Raw genomic sequence first — 27,893 nt, 5'->3', positions numbered from 1 at the left:
TTTATTTAACATAAATCTCAAGTTCACTATTCTTTTGATTCTAAGAGAATAAAGAAATGGGGTGACCTTAAATGCTCTTCTCTCTCTCTCTCTCTCTCATTTTTTGGGTTGCTGAGTTGGGATGACCTAAAATTCTGACATGAATTCTCGATACTTTGGAGGAAAAAAAATCCCATCTAGGGCAGTTTGAGAGAAAAACTTCTACTGGAGAGCATTTGGCTTTTGGAGAACAAGATTCATAATAATATCTTTCCTGATCTATATTGCTTGAATGTTGTGCTAAATGCATTAGAACCCTGGACATATCTTACCTGCTAAACTAACAAGACCAATCTCAGTTCCAGGCTGGCTGAATTTGCATGTTTTTATCTACAGCAAATTTCAAAATGATAAGCAGTACAACTCGCTGTGCGTGAGTGGGGGTGAATGAGAGAGAGAGAGAGAGAGAGAATGTGTGTAAAACCCCCTTCTTATAAGCAGAAACCCAGCATAAATGAGGTCTCTAGCTAACAGCATAGGTAAGGGATGACATCAAAGGCCATGAACTGGGTCAAGAATCAAGTCACACCACGATGAAAAGATACAGGATTTACACTACATACATAGGTGGATGTAACTATATAAATGTTTTCTGTGGTCATTGTTCAACTTCATTAAAAGGAAAATTCTATCATCAAAACTTCAAAATTTCTGGAAGAAACCTAAGATGAAATGTCACCAATAATTGCACAAGTCTTTTGCAATAAACATGCATTTTTAAACCCTCCGGCCTGTTGGTTGATCCCTTCCTTTGAAGAAGCCTTTAGTTTTGTTGCAACAAGCCTTTGCTGGAGTTGAAGAAGCATTTAGTTTTTCACAAGAAGCAGCAGCCTCACACTTAACACTTCATTGTTACCTCTTTCTCAAAGAGGAGAGGGTTGAATTTGCCGATTATCCTTTTTGCATTGGTAAGCTAGTATCTGAAACAGAAAAGGCACTTCATTAAGGAGTAAAAACGGAATATAAAGAGAATGATCATGTGCCTTTTAAAATGGATTATAGTACATGTCACCAAAACAGAAGGCTCAGCAAGCACAATATCACATAGATTTTGAATTGTCACTTACCAAATATATGGTGTTTGTAGAGCAACGGAGCCCAGCTAGAGTCTCCTGCCCCTCTAAAATTTCCAAGCAAATGTTGGACCAATTAACCATCCGTGAAAGGGGATCCTGTCTATCAATCATGTGTGAATAATCAGCACTGGTTTTATCAACACCTGCCTCCTTAACTAACAGCATTTTAACATCTTCAGCTTGAAATTTTGCTTCATCAGCAACGAGCTATTGTAACAAAATATTTCACAAAGGAATGAAGTTAGACGACAACTAGAGAATATCTAATAAAAGAAAGAAAAGAGAACGGTATAAAGAATCTGGCACAGGGAATGGGCACCATCTTGAATTATCTATTGACACTGTATAATACAAGAAATACACATTCCGAACACAAGTATTTTGGGTCAAGATCCAACAAAAAAAATATTCTGTAACCAAATAGTTTTAAATGAATGTTTACCATTCTTGAACAGTGGAAAGACGGATTTTAACAAATGAAGCCACGAGACCTTGTTATATCTTCTGAAATTGATTAGACCCTAGACTAATAGATAGCAGTCCAGTGGTTAACATTTCGGTGACTGTATATTCATGTCACTGTGAGACAATCATGTAAGAAAACTGTAACCTTGCGGAGTTGATTGACGGAAGAGCTTGACTGCAAACAAAGCCAGGGCTTTTCTAAATTTGGTATCTTTTCCTTGTCCAGAGAAACTAATGCAAATGGGGTTTCTGTCTGCAAAGAATAGATTTAGGAAAGACAAGTGAAATTTGATGCCATGATCTACAGTATCACAAAATATGTAAATTAGAAGAACCATATACAGGAACTGTATTTGGACCGTTACATTTAGGTCTCATGTTGTTTCCAATGGATAAATAAATGATAGGTAGGACAATAGACCAATAGCTTGACATACCATATAATCAATCTTAGAGGAGCTTTCCAGCTGATCCATCAACTTGGACATTCGGCTGCCCCTGGTGCCTCTGCCAGCACTCCCACCACCATGTCGAGTATGGCTACGAGCACCACCTCTGCCCCAAGTCAGCATTTCTGGATTGTGCGCAACCCCAACAGGATTAACTAAATCTTCTCTCACTGGCTCCACTGGATTTTTGAGATATTCACTATCAGGATTAGCAGCTGATGGGGAAGTTGGTGGAGGCTGAGTACTAGCCCGTCTCTTAGGCCTGCGGTTCTTGATTTCTATGTGAGATCTGTCAGATGCTGATGGATCTAAGTTTCCTTGAAGATCATTTTCCCTCTCACTAACATTATCAGGCTCGATATCAGTTCTCTGATTGCTTCTTCTTCTTGAAGTTGCACTGCGACTGCGGGGTACTCTTAAGTCATCTGCATCTCTATATGTTCTACGCCTCTTATTTAATGCTTCTGACTGTCGTCTAGAAATTTCAGCAATTGATGCTTGAACCTGCCCAATCACAGTGGCAGCAAAATCATTGCAAAAATTACTAATTCTAGCAATGAATTACATTTGTTCACAAATTGATGATCCTGAAACTAAAAGTCTAGTATGTATATCCATGAATTCACTATGCACCTCACAAGTTTATGAAATTACTTCATTAGAAACCTTTGCATGGTTATGATAGCTATCGGAGTGAAAACTGTTGCCACAACAATCAATGAGATGCTATTCTGAAAAGGAGCATGAGAAAGAACAAAAGACTAGGGAAAACATCGAATAAAATTAATCCTGTTAATAGATATATCTCAGCTTTTTCTGGTAAAGCCATTGCAAAAAAACATCGAATATTGGGTTTATAGACCCCCTAAATCTCCCAACACTAAATAATCCACCAAGTCTGCATCGAAGTGGCAGCACTGCTGTACCACCAATATAGTTTTAACATTTTGACATTTAGGTTTAACAAAATTCTTAATGCAGACAAGTGTTTGATCCATCCACAGAAGGACTCCTTTTAAATTACACAGTATGAGATCCTATAGAACAAAGAAACCTTTCAGTGGAGTACATTAATGATTTGTTTGAAAGACTAACTTTTGTAAAAACAAGTTTTTTGAATTTAATGAAGATGTAATGCATACAAAATGGATTTTTATTGTTAAGCTTCAGACACTTTTTGGGTCAGAAACAAAACTAATCATTCCACTTCAGGGAACGAATTTGATATATAACGGGTACAATTGATGATTGGATGTGGCATGTGCTAATTGCAACGGTTAAGGAAAACATTCCGCTATATATATATATATATAGAGAGAGAGAGAGAGAGAGAAGCATGTGTCGCTGTGATGAAAACTAAGATAAAAGAATCATGGCTAAAAATGGAACTTGATTTCCCTATTCAGCATATGGAACCAAAGAACACTGCTCCACATCAATTTTAAATTCTAGTTAGTGGACTTTTAATCACAAGACATCATAGAATTAACCATAGGCAAAGAAAAGACACCGAAATTATGATTATAATTACTATTAACACCAAACAGAAAACTAATTTGTCAAATGAACATTAGATAACATCCACCAGTGAAGAAGGGGCTCATAATTAAACTGAAACTAAATTAGGCAGATTACTTGGACAAACTCGAAACAAATCACATATACAACAAAAATAATTTTTTATGAAAGATATACAGGGAGAGCCTTATTCACTAGCTGCATTGTAGGTTCTGTCCAGTTCTTTGTCCCCAAAATATACCTAACAATAAAACTGTACCTGGAGCCACTGAGGCCAACTTTTTGATTTCCAATATAATATATTTATCAAACTAAGCAACAGAATTAGCGTATAATACTAGTTAAACTTGGATCAAACTTTTAGCAAACAGATAAAGGGTAAGTGAAGCAGGTGAAGATAAAAGCAGCCAATTGTCAGGGTAAAATATTTTACGTCCACTAACATGAAGCAAAATCTTGGTAATGGACCTATATACCATAATGACACTTGCAAGTTGCAAATGATTTTTCTCAACAAGGTCTCTAAGAAAAGAACTCTGATTACTTGGGGGTTAGGGTAGAAAACAAATGGTAAAAGACCTTTCCTAGCTATCACTTCTGACTTAGGCATGAATAACAGGCCATAAGCATACGTTAAGATGTATAAAAACTCGTAGAACGATCGACAAGAAGAAGGCAAAGACAAACAGAAAAAAACAAAAGTCAAGACAGATGCAAGCAAACATGAATCTCGCTGGCATTGGCTTAATGACCTGCTTATTCCGTGCTTTTTCCTCTTCATGAAAGACATTTTCCTGGAAGGAACATCCACATAAAACAGGTCAGCCAATTATATACCTTGTTGAATTTAAAGTAAAGTTGTAATGCAAACCAAAAAACCAAAACAAAAAGAACTACCTCTAGTTCGTACTCCGCAAGGTCTGGATATATAGCTTCAATCAAGGTATCATAGTCTAGATCATCTCTCAAAGAACGTCTGCTGGAACAATGTATGCGGCAAGCAGGACATTCATTGTTCCTGCAAGAAAGAAATATTCATTACAGGTTTCCTTGTGCGATCTCAGAGCAACATTATTTATCCACATTACCCAATAAATACATCAGATGTGTCGCAAAATAATAAATGAGAGCAAATTTTTTTCATTACATACCCTATTCGCATTGATTTGTCAATGCATTCTTGGCAAAACCGGTGGAGGCATCCCATAACAGTTCGAGTTTTCTTAATAATGCCTGTTATAGATAAGTTGCAGAATAATTAGTCACAGAAAATAATCAATTCCCCATGGACACTGAGCAAGAGACCAGAAGGTGAGTTTTTCTGTATGGATAACTATCTCTTGAACTGTACTTTTATACGAATCATACTTGCAAATGGTTTATTAAAAGGATCCATGAAATGATGCACGCGCACACACGCACAAACATAAGACAAAGAGTCACAGAGAGAGAGAGAGAGAGAGGGGGGGGGTGTTCAAATTACTCGAATTCAGTAATTACTATGAAAATCTTTCTATAGTGCAAGGAAAGTCATTGCAAACAATGAAGTAAATAGTATCATGATAACACTTTCATCTTCAGTCAAAAAGGTTATCAGGATGTGAACAAATCTACAAGGCATGTCTGGTCATAGTCACAAGACCTATGCACGGCAACTACATGAAGAACTCAGACTTTTTTAATCCCGTTACCAAATTTACATACATATGGTGAGCCATACAATTATAGGTGCAAGTTTAGTGTTAGGAGATACAATTAGAGCCATGCATCGTTTTATGCAATTATTTTTGAAGGTTGATATAGCATGCCATGCTTGTGATGATATGATATAAGGAAATATGATCACCACAGAAAATGAACAGCTAATTTCAAATAATGTCAACAATGCATTGAGTATTACATATATAGAATTAACTTTTAGAAGAAATCCAGTTTCTAGAAAATTAAGTGACTAGAATGCATATATTCTATGACTGTAGGTGCATTTTCTAGAAAATTGAATATCATGCATAAATTCTAGGACTATAACTAATTGTAAAACATAGAAGAGAAGCAGCTGGAGGATTCAGCAGGCCTGAATTCTTATGTATTAAATCACTCACACCTAATTATACACAATCTACTGCACATTGAATGTGGCCTCATTGGGAATTTTCATGTTGTTAAGGCACCATAAGCATACCCAGGTGCTATTAATGTGCAACACTTCATCCATCTTAATGTACATGAGAACTGACTCATAACTTGGTGCAGTTAGCTATACTAACAGATACATGACAATTTGCAAACATCTGCACAGAAACACATAAGGTGACACACCAGCAGATCATGGCCACTACGTCAAAACTTAAACTAACAATATTGGACGCAATCCCTATACACAACAAAATCATATACCAATGCTAAGAATTAGAAGTTCAATAGGAACCAAAAAAATATAAAACTCAGAGATTATGTTAATATCAACATGTCTGCAGCTCCAGGACAATAAACTATTACATAAGATTATAGGAAAAAAATTAATAACTTGAAAAACAAAATACCTAGACAGATTGCACATTCTACATCTTTACGAGCTTGAAACATTTGAGAGAAAAAAAGTCTCTCATTGTAATCCTAGCAAAAAATTGAAAGTAGTAAATAATTTACAGAATGACGAGGAAGAGAAACAACAAAAGTACCTAGGCATATGGGACACTGCACATTGGTACGAAGTGCACCCCGTACTACATCGATAATTCTGCAAAATATACAAAATGTGAAGTTAGTACTGATGCCACTCTTCAAGCAACTAAACACAGAAAACATATCCATGACCAACCCTTTTATCACCAATGACGCTTATAAGGTAGAAAAATCTAATTCTAATAACCAATTATACAGAAACTGCTCATCTAGCGCAAGAAGGCATATCACATAACAAACTAGCCAAAGTAAATATGGGCTATAATATCAATATAGCACTAGAGAGAAAAGGAATTTGAAAAAAAAATCCATATAAAGGTTAACTGCAGCGTGCGCCATGCGTGCTTGAACAAATAAAGGAGAACAAAGATTGCACTGCATGTCTCATCCAATTAAAAATGGTAGCAACGATAAGGTAATAGAGATGATATAGTGTGGGCACTTTAACCTTATACAGAAACAAAGACATTTTGTGTAAACAACCTAGTTAGAGAATTCTGATAGACTGCAAAGCCAGCAATTATACAACAGATTTTACCAAATAACTAGAATAGCTACTCACACATCTACTATTTTAAAGAATAGAACATCATAATGATGCATAAGCCTTACATTGATTGAATATGGAAAGATAAATACCACAGTTTACACCTCTATGAACTTTAAAAGCACATGCGACATAATTCACAAAATCATATTCTTCTTCAGAGTATAGAAAACCGCTGACAAATGAAATCAATACGCATCAAAAAGCAACATTCAGAGACTGTTTAGGCATTGACTCAAGCACCTTGAATGCACAAAAGCTGCCCGAATCAACTTACCCCCAAGAAAATTTTTACAACAGACGTTCATGAACATGTGGTGATTCGATAAACAATTTTCGTGAACGGAACAACTCAAAATGCCTAACACATGCGTAAGCCTCGAATTAATGCACGTAAAATTCAAAACGCCTCAATATCTATCAAAACAAAGTAATTATATGTATCAAAACAAATTCCTACCAGCAGATAAGTTCCACATGCATGGATACATACATACATGCAAAACTGACAATCACATACACGAATTGATAAACAAATAAAAGAAGAGTCCTCACTCGTCAAATTCTTCCGGGTCAGTACCACTTCCACCAGAATCTGAAAAAGTTTGACAAATTCAACAATCAAATTAGTCAAAATCAACTCTTTACTACTGCGCATATAACTAGCATCGAAAACCAATCCAAAAATCAATGCTAACAATATGGATTTCGAATTCGACGCCCATTTAGCTACCTTCATCTGGATTCGGCTGAACTGGTTCCTGATCATCAGGGGCCTGAGGTGGTGGCTGATCTTCAGCTTCTTGAACTGGCTGCTGCTGCAGCTGCCGCAGCTGCGGTTCTTGATCAGCTGCCATCTTCGCCGCTTGATCACCTCCAATCCTACGCGATTGTTTACGCCGCGGTCGGCTGGAATGCGGGGCAGAATGCTCCTCACCACCTTGAGGAATTGAAGTTCGTTTCTGTGCAGCCATTTTGGGGACTTCTTTTTGTATTTTCCCTTTCTTCCTCCCACTTATGGTTTCCTCTGGCAACTTCCAAACCACCCCTTCTTTAATGGATTGCGGAGATTATTTGGAAATAAATAAAAGGATTGAAGAAGACGATGGTTGCAGGCTATGGGGAGGATAATTGACTGGGGAGAGTGATGGAAGAGTTGCTGTCTTTTGCTTCTTTTTTATCCTTCTTTCTCCCCTTCGAAGTTGGAACTTGGAAGAACGGTCGTGATTACAGAAATTAAAACAAAGGTAAAATTTCGATGTAGAAATTAAGCAGAAATTATGGCCTTTTCACAAATTAGTACAAAAGTTTCCCTCACTGTTGGAGTATTAGAAATTTTCTCTCGACCCCTTAGTCAAAATCGAGTTTTCATTTTTTTCACTTTTATTATTATTTATATTCAAATCGGTACTAGTCATTTTGATCTAATGATTAAAATTAAAACCTTATAATCAAAAGGTTTTAGATTCAAATCCTTTACTCTCGCTTCACTTCTTCAATCTCACCTCTCTACGAGATTTTGTAGTTTTTAAAGTAAAAGTATTTGAGTATGAGCTGTGTCCATAATTCATGAGAATGTTAATTTCCGAAACATTTTTCTTTTGAGAATTGTTACAGAATATTTTTAATTCAATTTTTATCTGCTCAAATTAGAAATGAGAATCTTAAAAATTGAAAGCAAGACTAATTGGCTGTCATTGTGAAATTGAAATTGTGTTTTCTATCTTATATTGGCGGTGTTGCAAAAATATGGTTGACAATTGTCTATGTGGAATTAAATAGCCAAATTTCTATTCTTGCTTGCACCGTGTGATGTGCGTGCAGTGAGTTCAAAAAACTACAATGTACTTGAATACAACAGAGAGACTATGAAAAAAAAATATTCATCTTGTTTCAATAGAGCATTAACCTAAAGTTTGTTCTAATCTAAGGTTATACAGTATTGTTTCATTACCAATTCAAGGTAAAACCAAATTCCCCAACATCTAACTATTAGAGTTAAATCTCATTTTTTTCAAGACTTCATTACTTTATCTTGTATACATGCGAAGTGTACGGAGCAGGAAAGAGAAAACTTGTGGAATGCACTTTTGGGGGATAAACCCGACTTCAACCCTTGGTTTTTGATAGGAGATTTCAATGTGGTCATAAATACCGAGGAGAAGAGGGGTGGATTGCCATTTAGACCGTCGGAGGGATCAGAATTTTTGAATTTCATGACGATGGCCGGTGTCTGTGATGCGGGATTCTCTGGTTCAAGATATACCTGGTGTAATAACCGTTCGGGAACGGCGCGGATATGGAAACGTCTGGACCGCTTACTTCTATGCGGGCGTGCTTTAGAGCTTCCATACCAAATCATGGTGCAACATTTAGGACGTGACCCATCGGATCATGCTCCATTATTGTTGTCGGTGGATACGAAACTAGATAACAAACCCAAGCCGTTCCGTTTCTTAAACATCTGGACTACTCATCCTGGTTTACTGGGGGTTATCAAGGATTGTTGGGCTCAACCAGTCAATGGTTCTCCTTTTCAAGTATTGGCCTTGAAGTTGAGGAATGTTAAAAATGCCCTCAAGCAATGGTCTAGAACGACATTTGGGGATATTTTTCAGGGAGCACGTGATGCCGAACGTATGGTAACAGAGGCTGAAACAGCATACGACCTGGATCCTACTGAGCAACGGCGGAGCGAGTTACATCATGCTCGGGCTCGGTTACGCAGAGCGCTTATAGTTGAGGAGGGTTTTTGGAAACAAAAGGCGCGGGTAAGGTGGCTCTCGGACGGAGATAGGAACACCACATATTTTCATTCCTTGGTCACGGAAAGGAGGCATAGGGCAGTAATTCATCGGATCAAAGATACCGCTGGAGAGTGGATCGATGAGGAATGCCAGATTGGGGAAGCAGCAGTGGGTTTCTTTAAGGAGCTTTTCACAGCAGAGGGGGGCCTTCCTTGCCTTACTGGTCTGCAGATCATACCGAAATTGATAACGGACCAAGAAAACTCACGGTTAACGGACATTCCATCTCTTACAGAAGTTAAAGACATAGTCTTTGCTATGGACGGAGAGAGCACAGCAGGGCCGGACGGGTTTACAGGGAAATTCTTTACCTTTGCTTGGGAGGTAGTGGCTTTGGATATATACCGTGCGGTTATCAGCTTTTTCTGCGGCGCTGAACTACCTAGGAGTATCACGGCTACTTCAATTGTGTTGTTACCCAAAGTGGAGAACCCCCAAGATTTCAAGCAATTTCGGCCAATCAGTCTATGTAACTTCACTAACAAAATCATTTCCAAACTATTATCGACAAGATTGGCGATAATATTACCCCGGATTATATCTCCACAGCAAAGTGGGTTTGTCCAAGGGAGGCAGATTACAGATAATTTCTTGTTAGCCCAAGAGTTAGTAGCGGATATTAAAAAATCAAATCGGGGTGGCAACGTGGTCATCAAGTTAGATATGATGAAGGCTTATGATAGAGTCTCATGGCCCTTTCTACTACAGGTGTTACGGTATTTCGGGTTCAGTGAAACTTGGATAGACATGATATGGCGCTTAATATCGAATATTTGGTTTTCGGTGCTTGTAAATGGCGGTTCACACGGCTTTTTCAAATCTTCACGGGGTTTACGGCAAGGAGATCCCATTTCACCAGCCTTATTCGTTATTGGAGCTGAGTTGTTGTCTCGAGCCCTCAACAAGCTACCCACACAGAGAGGATTTACTCCGTTTAAAGTGCCTCCTCATTGTCCTATAATTACGCATTTGGCATTCGCCGATGACGTGATTATCTTTTCTAGTGGCAGCAGGTCATCCCTACATTTGATTAAACGAGTTCTGGAAGATTATAGTGAGGTATCAGGTCAGCGGCTCAACCCTCAGAAGAGTTGTTTCCTTACTCATCCACGCTCACCAGCTCAGAGGACAGCGGTTGTTAACCAGGTATTGGGATATAATAGAAGAGTATTTCCGATACGGTACCTTGGTTGTCCCTTATATGACGGAAGGAGTAAGACGATTTACTATACGGATACATATAATGCGGTGGCGAATCGCATTTTGTCTTGGAAGAACCAGATTTTATCGTCAGGGGGCAAGGTGGTATTGATTCAGAGCGTGTTAGCCTCTATGCCAATTCATTTGCTGGCAGCCGCGTCCCCTCCAAAAGGGATGTTGATGGCCCTAGAGAAATTGTTTGCCAAGTTCTTGTGGGGATCCTTGAATTTGGGGAACAAGTACCATTGGATCAGTTGGGCAGATCTGTGTCGGCCGAAGGATGAAGGGGGTGTAGGCCTGCGGGGGTTGATGCAGGTCTACGACTCATTTTCCATTAAACTCTGGTGGAAATTCCGGCAACAGCAATCATTATGGGCAAAGTTTATGCTCCAAAAGTATTGTGCAGGGCAGCACCCTTGTCTTGCTGATATTGGTCATCGGGGATCCCAGGCTTGGAGGAGGATGGTCACAATGCAGCGTTTTGGGGAGGAGAATATTACTTGGATAGTTCGTGAGGGTGCTTTGGATTTTTGGCATGACAATTGGATGGGGTCAGGAGCGCTTTGCAACAAGGTGGATGTCTTCCATGATCATTCCGTGGTTGATTTTGTAGATCGACGGGTCTGGAATGTGGGCATGCTCCATCAATTCTTAGATGGAGAACTGGTTAGGCAGGTTCTGGAGCTTGATCCTCCTTCAGGTAGGGGCAATGACAGAATGGTGTGGACATTGACGAACTCGGGTGTTTTTTCCACTGCATCGGCTTACTCATTGATCAGTCATTCCAATGACACCTCTTGGCTTTTTGCCCGTATATGGCAGCAAGGCCTTCCAGTCAAGATCTCTTTTTTTATGTTACGACTACTACAGGGGAGGCTCCCTCTTATGGATCGACTAAAGAGGTTTGGGGTCTATGGCCCATCTAAATGCTTCTGTTGTCAGAACCCTCAGGAAGAGGCCTTGAATCATGTATTTTGCTCAGGAGAAGGGGCACGATCGGTCTGGCGTCAATTCGAGAGTACTGCTGGTGAATTTAGTGGGGTGCATACAACACGTCACATGGTGTGGTCTTGTTGGGTAAGGAGGGGAACTAATGACCGTGTAAAATTTTTACAAAATATACTTCCTTCGGTAGTATGCTGGGTTTTGTGGAAAATAAGGAATGAAGGGGTGTTTGAAGATCGGAAGATGAGGATAAGGGATACGGTGACTCGGATTGTTCAGCTTCTTCATGATTTTCTTCAATCACGGTTCCCGGGGGTGCAGTGTTCTGCTCCTACATGGGAAGGGTTACTTCTCGAGTTGGGTAGTCATCAAAGGCGGATGATTATTAAGCCAGTTTATTGGGTAACTCCGTGTGGAGGTTATAAGTTGAACTCAGATGGATGCTCTCGGGGAAACCCAGGAAGGAGTGGGGGGGGTGGACTTGTGCGAGACAGTCGAGGAAATTTTGTATTTGGATACGCGGAGCCCTTCGGAGTGATAACTAGCATGCAAGCAGAACTTCGAGCGTTGTTATGGGGAGTTAGACATTGTGTGATTCGAGGGTACTTGGAGTTACACTTAGAGGCAGATTCTCTCACCCTGGTTCAGATTGTTCAAGGGACTAGTGCGTGTCCTTGGCGTCTACAGAGAGATCTGGATGAGTTGATGATATTCAAGCAGTCTTTCCAATCCATCACACACTGCTACAGAGAAGCAAACACACCGGCAGATCATCTGGCAAATTTTGGTGCTGATGCTTGCGCAGGTCATGTGTTTAATACATTTTCAGATTTACCACTATTGGTCAGGGGGGCTATTAGATTAGATCGATTGGGACTTCCTACGTTTCGTACACGGTGTCTGGCATGAATGGGAATAAGAAGCAAAAAAGACCAATGCAGGTGAAAGTGACAAGATTAACCGCTGAGCTTCAAGGATCAACATTCAGATTCACTGGAAGACATCCTAATATGGACAACGGAAGATTTAATCTTAGTATCAGATTTTCAGTGCTTAATCCTTCGCTATATTGTATATTTATTGTCAAATTGTGGTTTGATGGCAGGGAGTTTCGTCCTTTTATAAGGGGAAATTCTGCCGAAATTTTTATAAAATAATAAAATTTTATGAAAAAAAAAAAAAAAAAGGTAAAACCAAATTGGCTTTTTTTTTTAATTAAACCATATTGGTTTTTTTTCCTTCTAAAATTCTCCAAGATAAGGATAAGACTTACATATTTTTGATATTGCTATGTCAGGCAATCAACGTAATTATGCCATGTCAATATGATTTTTCACATTAATACTCCGTTCCGCGGCAGCGCGTGAATGGTCCAGCGGCAGCGCCTCTCACCAGTGAATCTTGAGGTCACAAGTTCGAGTCTCCGTTCCGTTGGATTCCTCCGCGCACTTAACATGTTCGGGCCGGGTTGGGGCGCCGGGCCCGAACCGCAGGGGATTAGTCGGGCCCCGTAAGGATTGACCCGGACACCCCTGTGTCGACCAAAAAAAAAAAAAAAAAGTCGCTTACTATTTTCATCGTGTATATGTGTGTTTATATATATATATATACACGTGTATACATACATGAATTTGTATAGACAACTTATAATGTATTGATGAGACGACATAATCTGAATTTGTAATTTGTTTATTTTACTATGAGATTGAGGTTTCGAATAAATCCACATCACTTAGAAATTAATTCTTACGGCAACCAATAAACAGTGTGAATTTTTTATACTACTTATGTATTATGCATTAGCATTCAAAAAAGGACATCATTTTAAAAAATGTTGAATGACAGTTAATTATATTTCTTTAGAGAAAGAACAAAGAATGAAGAATGTAAAAAAAAAAAATATTATTTTTAGATGAAGAGAATATGATATAGGAAATGATATTACAATATTCCTTGATTTATCTAGTTGTTTCTTGTTTTCAACTAAATCTAAATTGGTAAATTTGCTTTTGGAAAAATTTGCAGTATCTCATTCTTCTAGAAAAATTTTTCACTATTGTATTTTTTATAAAATGAAATATGGATAGTGGTAGAACTAAATATTTACAGCAATATGAGTAATATCTAGATTTTGGAATCTCAAATTTATCCACTAAACTAAAGTTTTCTCAACACATGCATTAGTTGGCAAACTATTGTAGCATATTAAGCTGTTTTTGTTTTTTTGGTTATTTAATCTTTTATCTATAAGTTAGTCTAAATAACAGTGAATGAATTAGTCCTTCCTATTTATCATCTGTCTCCTCATCCGTTCGTCATTTCCCTTCTTTCACCATCATCATTATTTCATTCCTTTTTCTACCCTTCCACCAATAACAGTAGAATTCACCTTTATCATTTTTCCAACTTGATTTTGCACCAATTGTGGATTTGGGTTTTTTAAAATGGTTGAGAATCAGAATAAAGGCAGGCAGTAACTTAATTCGTGTCTTCCATTATTGTTATATTTATTCATCTTTGATTTCTACTTTGTTAAGCATATTTGGCCATATAGAAATTTCTTTCTTCATGTTAGCTACAAAATCCATCCTTGAACAAGTATTCAAATAGGGTTCACACTTTCTATAAACCTAATAAGCTAAAGAGAATGTATGAAAAAACATCACGAATGTGAAAAAGAAAGAAAAGAAAAACAAATCTAACCTCGATCTCCATTTATGCTTCCATCAACGATATATGGAACCTGCAGATTCTGCGTAGAATAGAAAGATAAAAGAGACAATGCTAACATCAAGAAGTAATATGCTGAATACAACAGATTTTAACATCAAGATCTAAGAAATATATATTCACATGTTATAGAAGTCTGTTGTGCTTCAATATAAAAAGAAAAATGGGAAATTTTAATTTTCAAATGAAATTATCTGTTATATTACACAATACACATCCATAAAGTAGTATAGAATTGCCAAAAAATATTTTTTAGAAGTACATAATTGTTTTTAATCAATGCTGCAATCTAAGTTGAAGTTTGGATGCAAAACTTCGCCACTAGCTTGCCATCTCTCTCTCCCCTAATCTATTTCATGACAAACATAACAAAAGCTAATTTTTCTTTTTTTTTTTGGGTGATGGAGGACCTAGTCTGTGCAAATTGAATGCGAATGTGAGCTATAGAAACAAAAATATGGGACTTATATGAAGAAAAACTACAAGCTCAATAGGAAGAAATTGAAATATGGATTGAAAGTCCGTAAGCAGAGAACAACTTTTTTTTGCGTATTTCAAAAATTTTGTGCCAATCTCTATGTAATATCCTACATGCAAGAGGGTTGAATAAAAATTTCTTAAAAAGGGTAGTGGTGTAAGTATTTCAAATTGGTGAACATCAATTAACTAGGAATGCATGCAACCATTGGAGGTTGGTCTAATGGTCAAAGGAGCATTTTTAGATTTTTCTCTATTGTTAGATTTAGGATTTGAATTTTGAATTTGGAAATGATGGGTGCGAAATGGGAAATGGGGCAGGGGAAATGGATGACCGTCCCTGAATGGTTAATGGCCATGATCTGGCCTCAAAAATTTGTGCGGTTGTAATAACAAGTTGTAACTCGATTTCCACGCCATGTGTGGGACCCACAAAAATTTGCTCTAAAGTTACGCGATGTGTAAAAAAAGTTACGCGATGTACAAAGAAAGTTACGCGCAATTGAAAATGAGCAAAACCGTCCGGAACGGTTGCACCTGCAACCGTCCGTGCCCCTTGTTTGTGAGAAATGTGTGGGGAGAGAAGGGAGGGTAAAAAAAAAAGAAAAAAAAACTGCGAATGCATGCGTACTTATGCAGTGTTGTACGTTTGCTTTTGAGGTAATAAAGATTTTTTTTTTTTTTTGAAGGAAGGTAATAAAGATGTTTGGAACCATACTTCTTGTGCAAACTATAGCAAATATGAGAAATTAAAGAGAAAATTGCAAGTATGATAGAATTCATTCTCCATTTTGAGTAGAAATTTTGTTGATCTATAAATGGGCTTAGAGTAGTATGTGTACACTTGAATTTACATTTTTATTGTAATATTAGAAAGACTCACTAAGCAACTTTGAAATTTCAACTTAATTAGCCCCAAATTCGTGCAAAATCGGCATGTTATTATACAGAAACCTTTTTTTAATTTTAAACATAAATCTATCTAGATTCTAGATTGATTATTTTTATGTGACGTTAGAGTACCATAAAGAATATTAATAAGAATTGTAATCACTATAGTAGTAAAACTGTTTTGTTCGTTTCAGAACACAAGGATTGCTAGTCATTCGTGAAATTTTTCTTCATTATTCAAGTATTGACTAAGTTCAAATTGAAACTTTTTTTTTGACAAGGTAAAAGCACAGTTGCTTCCTGAGAGTGCGCATTGGGTAAACTCTACATCGTGTAAACTAAAATTAAATTTCTTGCGACCAAGGACCAAACTTAAGCAAACTGACCTCACAAATTGCAAACTATTAGCTATGGAAGCAAAAGTTCGAAACTCACACCAAGGAAAACCTCAAACTCAAGGAAGAAACTCAAAAATAAAAAGACTTGGAAGTTGATGAGAATATAATGAAGCATTTTCTATTGGGTGAAGAGCTAAAGAAGACACTATTGACGGGAGGGGTGCTGCAACTGGTTCAAACTTAAGGAACTATCAATTATTTGGGCTTAACAACTACTAGGCCTTGGATCCATTCACAAGCCAAGTTAAGCATTGTCCACTTAATATTGCAGGAAGTGAAGTGAAGACCTTTGGAATATCAATATTTGTTCGTGGAAAAGATACTACATTTGGAAATTGTACACACACACAAAAAAAAAAAAAAATCCAATCTGTATTTGATCATCAAAATCTTGTTTTTCCATTTTGATCAACATTAATTTATGTCCATTCATAAAATTGACTCAAAACTAGTAAGTCTACATTTGTATTTTCAACTTTTGTAGAAGTAATTTTCGTGATTGTGCAAGAACTCGCAGAACAAGTTTGAAATTCGAACTTACCATGCTCCTAATTTGAACAAAATTTGCACGAATTCATGGGATTTTTTTTTGTTTCATTTTAAACAAAAATCTATGTCCGTTCATAATTTGGTACGACTGCATAGTACTATAAATAATAGTTGCAATGAAGTAAAACTCTTTCGTTGAGCAATGTGATTCTTGTAAGAAAGTGCATAGTGAAGGAGAAGAGAAAACAATTGATGATGATTAGCAAATTGTTTGTATAGAGTAATCATTAAAGGGATAAATTGTTGTCCTTTACACCTCTTATTAGAGAGTTTTACTATTTAAAAAGAAATGATATGACATCAATGTCTCCTTTATCTACTTGACATTGCAGATGCTCATTGAAACAAAGAAATAAACTATAACAAAAAATGAGAGAGTAGTTGACTGAAAAATACAGGCAGAAATCACTTTGTAATCTAAAAATCTTTAAAATACCATCATCAATACTTAACTTTCTCTCTGTCTAAAAGAATTCGAGTCATTGTCTGTCTTCTCAACTATGAAAATTTTCTTCTCATGAGGCTCAACATGATTAGTAAGTGTAATATAGAAAGTAAACAACATTTAATGTACTTTCTGATCACTAATTAGAGTTGATGCATCACTAATTGAAATCACTTAATTGTATTCAATATAGTAAACGTATGCATCTGTTTTTTTGGTTTTCCCTTCTCTATCTTTTTTCCAAATCAGATCTACTAAAAACATGTCCTGGTAGTCAACTATCCGTAATAAGGACCTCTCAAGTGATTTATGGGTACATGCATGTGCTTGAAAAATTTGACAACAGTAATTATAGTACTACTAGTTGATTGGTGATAAGTACAAAAGATATAAATTAAAGTAGGTACTGGACCATAAATAGTTAAAACAACATTAAAAAATTCCTCCTATACTTTTACATAGCAATTTAATGGTTTGAAAATAAAACCAAATAATAGAAATTTTCCTCTTATAAATATATGACTGATCAATTTTGCAATTCCAAAAGCTCTTTTCCATATTTTGGGAGTGTGACTTCCATACTATCATTCTTGAATTACAATAAAGTGCCCAACTTTCCCAAATTGATGGAAAGAAAGCCGGTGGAACCAGCACCGTGTCTAGCCTCGTATGGGGTATTCAAAGCCGGTGGAAGTATAGAGTTTTCGTGGAAGTAATGCTAGCATATATCCACAATTAAAGCAACAAAGAAAAAGAAATGGCATATTTCCGTGATTAAACCAACGAAAGGAAGCTTAGCATCTTGCTGCGTGAGCTGCCAAGACCTTACTTCCTTTCTTAAAGAGTACAAATGGTAGAATAGCACCTTACCCCAAGAGATTCAGGTTCATCAGGCTTGGAGTAGACTTACACTTACATAGGAATTGCTAGGTATAATGGAGAATAATTCTTCGGACAACCAAAGGATCTGGCTAGATATATATGGTTCTTGACATCAACTAGCTAGATTCACGTAGTTTGCAACCTGTAGAGAAATGTTGTCGTCTTCTGCTTATACCAATCAACTAGATAAATGCTGCCACTAACATCTTTGCATGATATGAAGCTTAGGATGACAGAAGAGAGAGAGCAAATGTAAATGCTAGGACAACTGATCATGATCTTCTTTCATCTAATTTGGAAATGCTTGTAATTGGCATTTTCTTGGACTGTAATTTGAATTCTTCCTCTATCATCAACTTGGCCGCAGACAATTTCTTTCATTTGAGAGCCTGTCCCTTTGCGGCTCGAGCCTTCTGCCTGAGAGGAGTCAGCTGAGTTCTTCCTTCTTCGCTCATTGTGTCCAGCTAAACGCCTTCGACAACTTCTTTTGGCCTCATCAAATTCGGCAAGCTCATGAAATCTGCAGCAGAAATGCGTTTCATTTATCGGATGAAAAAAGAAGTGCAGCCCATGCTAATTTTGTTTTCCTTACCATCGGCAGTCATTTAGGATTGCTTGTTACTAATTGCGTAAGGAGAAGAATGATAAGACATAGAAGATAAAGGGCAAAAGAACAAGAGAAAGCTCAACTATGTCAAAAATGACAGGACAAATCAATAAAGTTCCTCCTAAGAAAGTTATATAAAGTGAATTCACAAAAAGTAAATCGATTAGCTCAACCAATGATTTCATCATACATATCCCAAAATAATTCCAGAAAAGCTAGCCAGCACCGCCATTAAGTGATCGATTGTCTCTCACACGAAAGGGGACTTCAAATCAAGAAAAATTAGTACTAATCAAGAAAAATTGGTACTAATCAAGAAAAAGTTGCCGGTTTTTGTGGTTTCCTACTGGGTTAAGGTTTGTAAAGTTATCAAAAGTCATTTCTTGGCTTTGACCAAAAAAAAAAAAAACAATTGGTACTAACATATTTAGCTTAGTTCCAAGGACAAGTCCGATGGCTAAACTTTGCCCGAGTATATGATTTCCTAAAAAGGACCAATTTGACTATGCAAGTCTTAAAAAATTAAAATTAAGGCTGCTGATTACATTTATATATCCTGAATAAGGACGGTGGATTTAGTTTTCATACTACGAATATTCAATTTGAAGTGATAGCATCAATCAACAAAATCCACAATATTATATGTGATTGGATCAGAACAAATCATTGAAGATCTATTATACTATGAAGTCCTATGACACCTCCAGGCCTACGATATGACTAGATTGAAGTAATTCGGACGGAATGTTCTTATTTTAAGTTGATGAAAAATTAAATATATGAGTGATAATTACTATGTTATACAGTTGTTATACTTGTGAATATACAGAGACTCTTTTTTAATCAGCGATGAAAACGAAATGGAATAGAAAGAAAGAAAAAGAACATCCTTGGCTCCGTTTGGATTGCGATTTTCCTCAGAAAAATTGTTACGTTTTCCATGAACACATTTTCCTATCAATTTTTTACCTCACATATATCAAATCGTTACAGTAAATTTTTTACAAAAAATCCAGAAAAATGCAATCCAAACAGGATACAAGTTACTTTTTCGATAAAGATGCTTTTGAGCATTTGTAATAAAAGATGCTGATTTGCCATTTTTTACGTCTGCTATGAAGAAAAGCAGATAACAGCTTCCCAGTAAAGAAAAAGCAAAGAAAAAAGATAGTGATTATATGTAGAATCTCCTGATTAGAAACTGTAAAATCAAGTCAACTCCCTTAGTCTTACCTAAGAGATCGTACTAATATTATTCGCAGTTTATATCAGTAACTTCTTGTAATTTAAATGACTAATAACAATAGATTCAAGTAGTAAACAAGCAAGGCTACACTGCTCGAAAACGAAATCTTAAGATCCTTGAGATTCCATAAACTTTTCTAGGTAAGTCATATATGTAATGAAAATATACTAATCAAAAGTTCAAGAATTAATCCTTGAAACCAGATTAATGAATGCAAATGTTTTGATTGAACCAGAAGAAAGCTAATATAGGGGAAAAGCTTAGCCAAACCTGCTGCATTGTTGACAAAAACGTTGCCGGATTCCACCGACAATCACCACCTGAGCCTTAGCATGGTGCTCACAGACCCTGTGCCTCCTATGGTACTGCTTAGCATCACTTAGATCAGCAGTACACTTCTCAGCCTGGCAACACTTCATTGAACTTGCACCACTAGTTCCACCACCAGTATTAGACCCTTTCTTCCCAGAAGAGCCGCCATTATTGCTACTGTTATTAATCCCACAAGCTTTCTTCTTACTCCTGTCCTCCTGATCAGTTGTTGCAGTACTACTCAAGAAGTCATCATCTTCCATGCTAGATTGATCGTCTGCTTGCTGTTGCATCTGAGTTTTGGCCTCTCTTTTGATCACCTTGTCTTTTATCTTAGGAGGGATATGATTAGCATCCATTTATATATATGTGTATATATATATATATTAGATGTCTTGTTCAAGGGATGATGATGAAAGCAATGGAGGAGGGAGAAGGGAACTAGGGAAGGAGCTATTGAGGAGTAGAGAGGTGGTGGGGGAAGGGAATTTCGACAAGAATGGTTAAAAGCTAGAGAGGGATGTTTGAGGACCACAATTTTTACATCCATATTTGTACTCTTTCGTTGTGTTTTTATTGTTTGTGTACACAGTAGCTAAGAAGTAAAGAATGTTCAAAAACAAAGTATTTAACCATGTCTCTTTGTGGGGAAGCTTCTTCTTCTTCTTCTTCATCTTCTGCTTCTCCTTCTTCTTTTCTTTTTTCACAGTAGCTTGACGAAGAGAGTTACCTCACATAGATATATCCCTAATTAAAGGAGATGAATAGTTGTTCAAGTCATGATACTTTAATTTACTCTGTGGTTAACCTTTTTCTTCTTCTCTTTAATTATTTCTTTTGAAAGGACAAAAAAAAAAGTGAACCTTGTACATTTAGAACTATTTTGGTGCACCACAGGAGCAAATGATAGCTCACACAAATCAAAAAGGTTTTGTATGACCCTGTTTTGACTGTTTTAGAGTCTTAGATTTGGAATGCTTAGTCCTTTTTCTTCCCTTTTTTTTTTTATGTGTGTGTGGGGATGCAAAGTAGTCATATTCACATATTTAAAGTCTTACAACTATGATATTGAAAGTTATCTATAGTCATGCAATGGAAGGTTTAGTATGTGAAATCACGATAGCCATGTAATCTGGTGGGACGTCTTTTTAAGTAATTAATTAGCTAACAATCAGGGGAAAAATGTTGATATTCTGGTTTATAACCTTAAAAAAAAAAAACATTTTTTCCTTTCAACTTGGAAACCTCAATAGGCTTATAAATGGAAACAGGATCAGCTTCTCCGATGACCACCGTAATATATACATGTGAATTTTGTACGCTAATAGAACAGTTCAAACTTTAACACAATTAGACGGTTGGATTATGGCCAAGAATAGTCAATTTTGAGCTCAAAACTTTTTGAAAAACATTCTCATAAATCAGCCAAAACAAATATTAACCAGTCAATTTTGATTTTTCTTGTTTGGACTGGAGTTTTGTCAGAAAAATAGACCGCAGCGATTTGATGTATGTTAAGTAAAAATGTAATTAAAAAATATGTTCACGAAAAGACGTAAACATTTTTTTTTGGAAGAAAATGGCAATCCAAACAAATATTTTTGTAGTGCATCTACTAATTGTAGAGTACTGCTTTTTTCGCCACAAATTATCTGAAATGTTAGGCTTGAACTTGCATTAATTTTGTAGTATCATTTATTACTAACTACAATCTTTAAATGCATCTACATAATTATGCCCTATCTAAAGTATATTAATCATTCTAGCAGGCTTGATTATTTTTCCTAGTGCTAGTTTGGAAGAATACGAGCAACAGCATTCAGCTCATACCAATCTTTCATTGTCAAATAGCACGAACCATGTATTCGAACCTTTCTTTTTTTTTTTTTCTCGAAAAAAAAAGATGTACTAATGGAAAAGCAAATTCACTTTCTTGAGCTCCACCAAAAACCGTACCCATCATGAATTGATTTGAGGATAGAAAGTCAGAGAAGAAAAAGAGAGAGGACGTGTTTGCTAGTTCTCGTGAGTGGTGGTGGCCCCTGCCATAGTTCAAGAAAAAGAAAGACGTTAGGTTGCACTATTGAGAAGATAGGTTTTGAATGAGACGATTCTGTGACTGGGGGCAGTGATTGCATGAGGTGTAATGAAACTGCCTCAATGCCCTCTTTTCAATTTCCAAGGTTATGATTGGTTTAACCAAATTAAATTTTGGGTTTTTGACATGAATTTCAAGGCATTGAATCAATGAAAAATCGAAACGTGTTTGAGCTCATAACATGAAATGAACCGTGGAAATCACTTGGTCTCTGTCCTCTCAATGAATAAGGTACGATTCTTATTGCAGTGGTGGGGATAGCATTGGCACTGTCTGGTCTAAGAAGCCAATTGATGATTCACAGGCTAGCTTCCTCCTTCAATGTGAATGTAGTACTTGTTACTATACCGCTAAGTGCCAACCATGCAATGTTGCTATGAATTTCATGGACCCTCCAAAGCTCTAATGTTTTCTTTTGCTCTTTGCTTTTGGTGTTTGATATTCCTTCTTTTATGGGACCATGCTTCACTGCACTGCACTGCAGGAAAAAAGTTGGCATTTCATTCTTCAGCTATTTGGAATATGTTTTTGGGAACGACAGGACAGGCCTTCATCCAGCTTGTGAGTTTGAAGTTTATAGATTCACGTCGTCATCGTGTATAATAGATATTTCTTTCGAAAACGATGAGCCAGATAGGTCGATTTGATAAAGCATTTCTCTAAAGATAGAGTCAAAATGTGCTGAGTCTTTTCAACGGTGTAAGTTTTCTCTGATATAATTCGTGCATATTAAAGATAATCGATCATTGGTTGCCTCGACGAAGATCTAGAAAAGTTGTTTAAACTCATTGATGCGTGACAGATTCCTTGTAATTGTCTTGATTGAAAATGGCAGGGTGTGGGAATGAGAATGAGAGAATCTGGAATATATCAGGTGATGACTTTGGAAACACTTTGGACTGGATCAAGATGCTTGCGGCCTCGAGTAGCGATTCCATAGGCGATGGGGAAGACTGGTAAGTATCATAACATGGTGGGATAATTGATTTCCACTTATAAAGTTGAAGGTGGATAAGGAAAAGGAGTGATAGACAAATTAGAACAGTACCATCCGTGGTACACTTGGTACCTTACTTGCAGTCTAGTTTTGGTCTATTCTTGAGTGGCTAACTTTGAAGATTCCTCCAACAAAAAAAGAAAAAAGAAAAAGAAGAAGTTTGATCAATACAGCTATGTCAATCCAGTGATGAAAGTTTGCAGCTAAATATGATAAAGCTTTCCAAATATTACAATATATTAATCAATTAGACATGAAAATTCACATTTGGATATTTCTAGCGGATTGAGGATAAAGATCATCAAAACTATAGAGATGAAGATTTTGTGAAAACAATACTTTGATCTAGAAAAGTGAAAATGTCAATTTTTTTTCATTTTGTCAAAACAAGAAAAGCCTCAAATTTGGCTTACATGGGCTCCGATTGAATTAACTATTTTTAAAATATTTTATTGTAACAGTGTATATGAAAAGCTTTTACTGTAGATGTCTTTTATGATGTTTTTAGAATGCATTTTGGAGTACCTTTTAAAATTAAAATATTTTAGGATACTTTTTAAAAATTAATACTACCACCCACAACTACAACCACCACCAATACCAGCCCCACCCACCATCATCGCCACCCCTTCCCTTCTTCTTTCTCCTCTCCCTCTCTATTCCTCTTCCCCTTCCTTCTTCCTCCACCCATCCTCTTCCTCTCCACCCCTCAACCCTTCCCCACCCCTCCCCGCCTAGATTTGGTCGCGCCGCGACTAGATCGAGGAGAGAAGGGAAGGGTTAGGGAGAGGAGTGGAGGATGGGAATAGGGTTGCAAACGAATCAAGTCGCTCGCGAGTGGTTCGAGTCCGAGCTCGACTCGAAATTGGTCAACATCGAATTTGAATCGAGTTCAAGCTGACCAAGTCGAACTCGGATTCAAAAATATTCAACTCGTTAACTCGCAAGCCGATTCGATTATATATATATTATTTTAATAGTAAAAATACATATATATATCCATAATGTTTTATTATTTGATAAAAAATTATTATTTTATTCATTTTTTTAAAATAAAATAATAAATTTTTTATTTTTTTAATCTCTAGCTCGAGCTCTACTTTTGAAGCTCGTCGACTTCGAATTCGAGTTCAAACTTCATAAAACTAAGTTGGGACTCGCCTCGATTAGGTCAAAATTCGAATTGATTTGACTTGTTTTGCACCCCTAGATGGGAGGAGGACGAAGGAAGGGGAAGAGGGAGGAGGAGGAGGAGGAGGAGGAGGAGGAGGGGGAGGATAGGGATGGCAATGGGGGCGGGTGTGACGCCCCGAAAAAAAAATGAGTGTGAGAACCCGAAAATTTTGTAATTTTCTAGGATTTATTTTTTTAATCGCCCCGCCTTTTCTACATTTTCTTTATTAGAAAAATTCCCAGATAAAGTTTATGAGCAAAAATAGTTTTAAAATGATTTTTCTAGTATCAGTTAGTTTTTGAGAAATTAAGAGCGTATTTTGAACGTGGGACCCGCAAGTGCGGTAAACGCAATATATTTTTGACGACTTGTTGGAATTTTGTATTAAGTGATATTATTTTATAAGGTGTTAAGATATTTGTATTGGAGAGACAAAAAGATAAGTTTTGAACCAAAAGGTGACAAGTGTCACCATAAGATTAAGTCTTGGACTTTGACCATTTGACTTTTCCTTTACCTTTACCAAATAAATATAAAAAAAATGGCCAAAAGTCATCTTATTTCTAAAGCTTCATAGCCGGCTTCTCTCAAGCTCCAAAGGAAGAAAACTCTCTCAATTTATGAGCTCCAATCTTGCTCAATCTCTCAAATCCACCGATTAATCTTTCAATTGTTCCATAAAATCTCTTTGCTAAGTGATCTTGAGGTGTTTTGTGAAGTTATTTGGAAGGTTAAAGTGACCCATAGCTCTCTCTCTCTTGTTTTAAAGGTAAGTTATGAAGAACCACCCTCCTCCTTTAATTGATGCTCAAATCATGCTTAGTGGATGTAGAAGATGCAAGTTTATGGATTAATTCTTGGTTTGTGGTTGAAATGATGACTTTTTATTATTTTTGGGGATTTTTCTGTTTTATTATAAGCATGATGGTGTGGCTATCTATGATGATTGGAAATGATGTTTAAGGACTCTATGAGGTGGAAAAAGTGATTAATTGCAATCAATTTCTGTTTTGGAAGAAATTTCAGAAAATTCGGTTTTGTGAAGGAGCATTCTGTCCGAATTTTTAGCTCCTAATTAGAGGCCGAATTGGCCTTGGCCTAAAACATGAAAGTTGTAGGGAATGACATTTTAAAGGGTGCCTACAAAATTTCAGGTCAATCGGAGTAGTGTGGAATGAGAAAAGTTGAAATTACTATTGCTGTTCTGGTTTTACCTGAAATTGAGAAGTGCGTCTGTAATGGGTTATTTTGGTTGAGATTACTTTCGAATTGGTTGTTGAGGTCTTCTGATGAAATGTATCCTTGTTTCTTATCTTTCAGCTGGTTTTGGAATTTCTAGATTTGGACTTCGGTAGCCTGATTTATGATGTTTGTACCAGAATGCGATTTGTGAACCTGTTTTTCCGATTCTGGTGTAGTATCTTGCATTTTTGACCTGGTTACACTCGAAACTGGATTGAGTGACCTTCTTCAATATTGTAGCCCTGTCTTTTAGCTTCGAAACGGTGGGTCTTACACCTTCATCCGACAATCGTAGTGCCATTGGTGCCATTACCGTAAAATGACGTCAAAACTGTTTTTCTGGTTTTGAGTTTAACTTTCATTTCCGGACTTTTCCCTAGTTTGACTTGTACTAGTACTACTTGGAGCTTGCTAAATGGCTATTGGATGAACTTGTTGTTGTGTGTGTACCTTTGGGACTGGCTGAGGAAATAATGAAGCCGTGATGGTTGGAAAAGTTAGTAAATTCAAGGGAAGTGCTGTCCGAACTTTTAAGGGACTTGTTTGCATTGAGTTTGCGATCTAAGGCTTGGATTTGAGCAAGGCAATGATACATGATGGATGATTTCTGAGCCGTGGAGGTGAGTGACCCTAAACTATTTCCAAAGTACTTGTGAAATGTTTCTTGCATTATTTACTTTTAAACTGTTTCCAAAGTTACTTTTGAACTGTTTTCTTGCATATCATGCGTGCTTGCATATGAGTGTTCTATATACCCGTTGTTTTCTGTGACTACCTGATTACTTGACTATCTGTTTACTCGATTTCCAATTTATGTGATTACGTAATATCTGTGAATTACATGCTCCCATGAAATCAACTTGTATTGCTTACGTGCTAAGTGTCCACTTGATTACTTAATTATCATGAATCACATGCTATATGAAGTTGTCCATCATTGTTAGGCGAGTGTGTACTTTACCTCACTCGACCTATTCAATTGATGAATTTTACCCTTTGCCGAATTACTTGGTTACTTGTGCATGTTGTAAGCCCTAAGCTGAACTTGGGCCCCGCCTCGGTTACTGACCTACTCGAGCCAGGACTGGGCTCGGTCGGGTAGGTTGGAACCCTGGACAACCGTCGGTATACTCGAGTATTACCACTGGAGGGATAAGGTGATGGCCAGTCAACCGTGGGGATCCGGAAGTTATAAGGTGCAGAGGACCGACGAAGTTCCACCGAAACACCGTATCCTTTTAATGAATGTGTTCTTATTGCTTTTCATGCTAAATGTTTCTTGAATTATCGATAGTCCATATTTAATGTATTGGAAATATTGTAATTGTTTCTGGAATTATCATTTGATTTATGACATCATTGAAATGAACTATTGTGAAACCGATTTGATTACTGATTTTTCTGGTTACTCGCTGAGCTTCTAGCTCACCCCAAAAATATTTTATTCCCCTCCACAGGCTCAAGGCGAAGGAAGGACTTGTAGTACTTATTCACGTGAATGGACGGCCTATATTTTGTACAATTTGGATTTGGAATCATTTGATGTAGAGTTGGGAATTAGTTTCCGCTGCATTTGTGACATGTAATTATTGGAGACTTGGATGTATATTTGTGGACCACGTGATGTATATTTGAGATTTATATTGTAATTCATTTGAGGATTGTAGTGAACGACTGAGTCCCGGCGAGAGCCGGGCAGGCGACCCGCCGAACCCTCTGGTTCGCCTTAGGGGGAGGTGGGGTCGTCACAGCGGGTGCCAGCGAGCAACCGCCCCGCGGGGGGCTCTCGGGGCGGGGGTTGGGGCGGGGGAGGGGAAATTTTTTCCCCCCGTTTAGAAACGGGGCGGGGGGCGGGGGAGTATACCCCCGCCCCATCCCCCGCCCCGCCACCCGCAAAAAAAAAATTATATATATAATTATATATAATATGTAATTTAATTAGTTATAAACTTATGATAATGATATTATTAGTTAGATGTATTATATAATGTATATTAGTGTATGTAATATAATTAATATTATCAATTATACGAATAATTAGACATGTCTACTAATAGAATTTATTAATTAGTTATACTAAATTTACTAATACATTTATACTAAATTTCTAATTA

The 27,893-nt window shown here is 37.0% G+C and overlaps 3 protein-coding genes across 3 annotated transcripts; 1 reads left to right on the top strand and 2 right to left on the bottom strand.

Annotated features, from left to right (window-relative positions):
- Window positions 1–526: 526 nt before the first annotated feature.
- LOC113772344 (putative E3 ubiquitin-protein ligase RING1a) lies at window positions 527–7,908 on the bottom strand. The gene is made up of 10 exons (XM_027316936.1): window positions 7,513–7,908; window positions 7,335–7,374; window positions 6,229–6,287; window positions 4,699–4,780; window positions 4,445–4,565; window positions 4,300–4,341; window positions 2,018–2,533; window positions 1,726–1,833; window positions 1,107–1,322; window positions 527–959 (listed from the first exon to the last, which is right to left on the bottom strand). Exons 1-10 carry the CDS (start codon window positions 7,751–7,753, stop codon window positions 903–905), a joined length of 1,482 nt encoding a protein of 493 aa, XP_027172737.1. The 5' UTR covers window positions 7,754–7,908; the 3' UTR covers window positions 527–902.
- A 1,093-nt stretch (window positions 7,909–9,001) lies between these two features.
- On the top strand, window positions 9,002–12,640 carry LOC113771782. Its single transcript, XM_027316343.1, has one exon. The coding sequence runs from the start codon at window positions 9,002–9,004 to the stop codon at window positions 12,638–12,640; it is 3,639 nt and encodes a 1,212-aa protein (XP_027172144.1).
- A 5,307-nt stretch (window positions 12,641–17,947) lies between these two features.
- Window positions 17,948–20,816, bottom strand: LOC113770619 (squamosa promoter-binding-like protein 3). Its single transcript, XM_027315134.1, has 2 exons — window positions 20,227–20,816; window positions 17,948–18,623 (listed from the first exon to the last, which is right to left on the bottom strand). Exons 1-2 carry the CDS (start codon window positions 20,625–20,627, stop codon window positions 18,389–18,391), a joined length of 636 nt encoding a protein of 211 aa, XP_027170935.1. The 5' UTR covers window positions 20,628–20,816; the 3' UTR covers window positions 17,948–18,388.
- Between the last annotated feature and the right edge of the window lie 7,077 nt (window positions 20,817–27,893).

The sequence above is a fragment of the Coffea eugenioides genome, chromosome 5, assembly GCF_003713205.1.
Source record: "Coffea eugenioides isolate CCC68of chromosome 5, Ceug_1.0, whole genome shotgun sequence".
Lineage (NCBI taxonomy): Eukaryota > Viridiplantae > Streptophyta > Magnoliopsida > Gentianales > Rubiaceae > Coffea > Coffea eugenioides.
The sequence above is the reverse complement of the archived record's forward strand: the minus strand, read 5'-3'. Positions and strand labels throughout refer to the sequence as shown.

Bases quoted from the DNA above. Each gene is read 5' to 3' on its own strand.
- LOC113772344 (XM_027316936.1), bottom strand. From the start codon at position 7,753: ATGGCTGCACAGAAACGAACTTCAATTCCTCAAGGTGGTGAGGAGCAT. The intron at 1,834-2,017 runs GTATGTCAAGCT...TATTCTTTGCAG, and splicing joins CCTCTAAGATTGATTATATG to ACAGAAACCCCATTTGCATT. The intron at 1,323-1,725 runs GTTACAGTTTTC...TTGTTACAATAG, and splicing joins CCGTCAATCAACTCCGCAAG to CTCGTTGCTGATGAAGCAAA.
- LOC113771782 (XM_027316343.1), top strand. From the start codon at position 9,002: ATGGCCGGTGTCTGTGATGCGGGATTCTCTGGTTCAAGATATACCTGG.
- LOC113770619 (XM_027315134.1), bottom strand. From the start codon at position 20,627: ATGGATGCTAATCATATCCCTCCTAAGATAAAAGACAAGGTGATCAAA. The intron at 18,624-20,226 runs GTTTGGCTAAGC...TTTCTGCTGCAG, and splicing joins TTTTGTCAACAATGCAGCAG to ATTTCATGAGCTTGCCGAAT.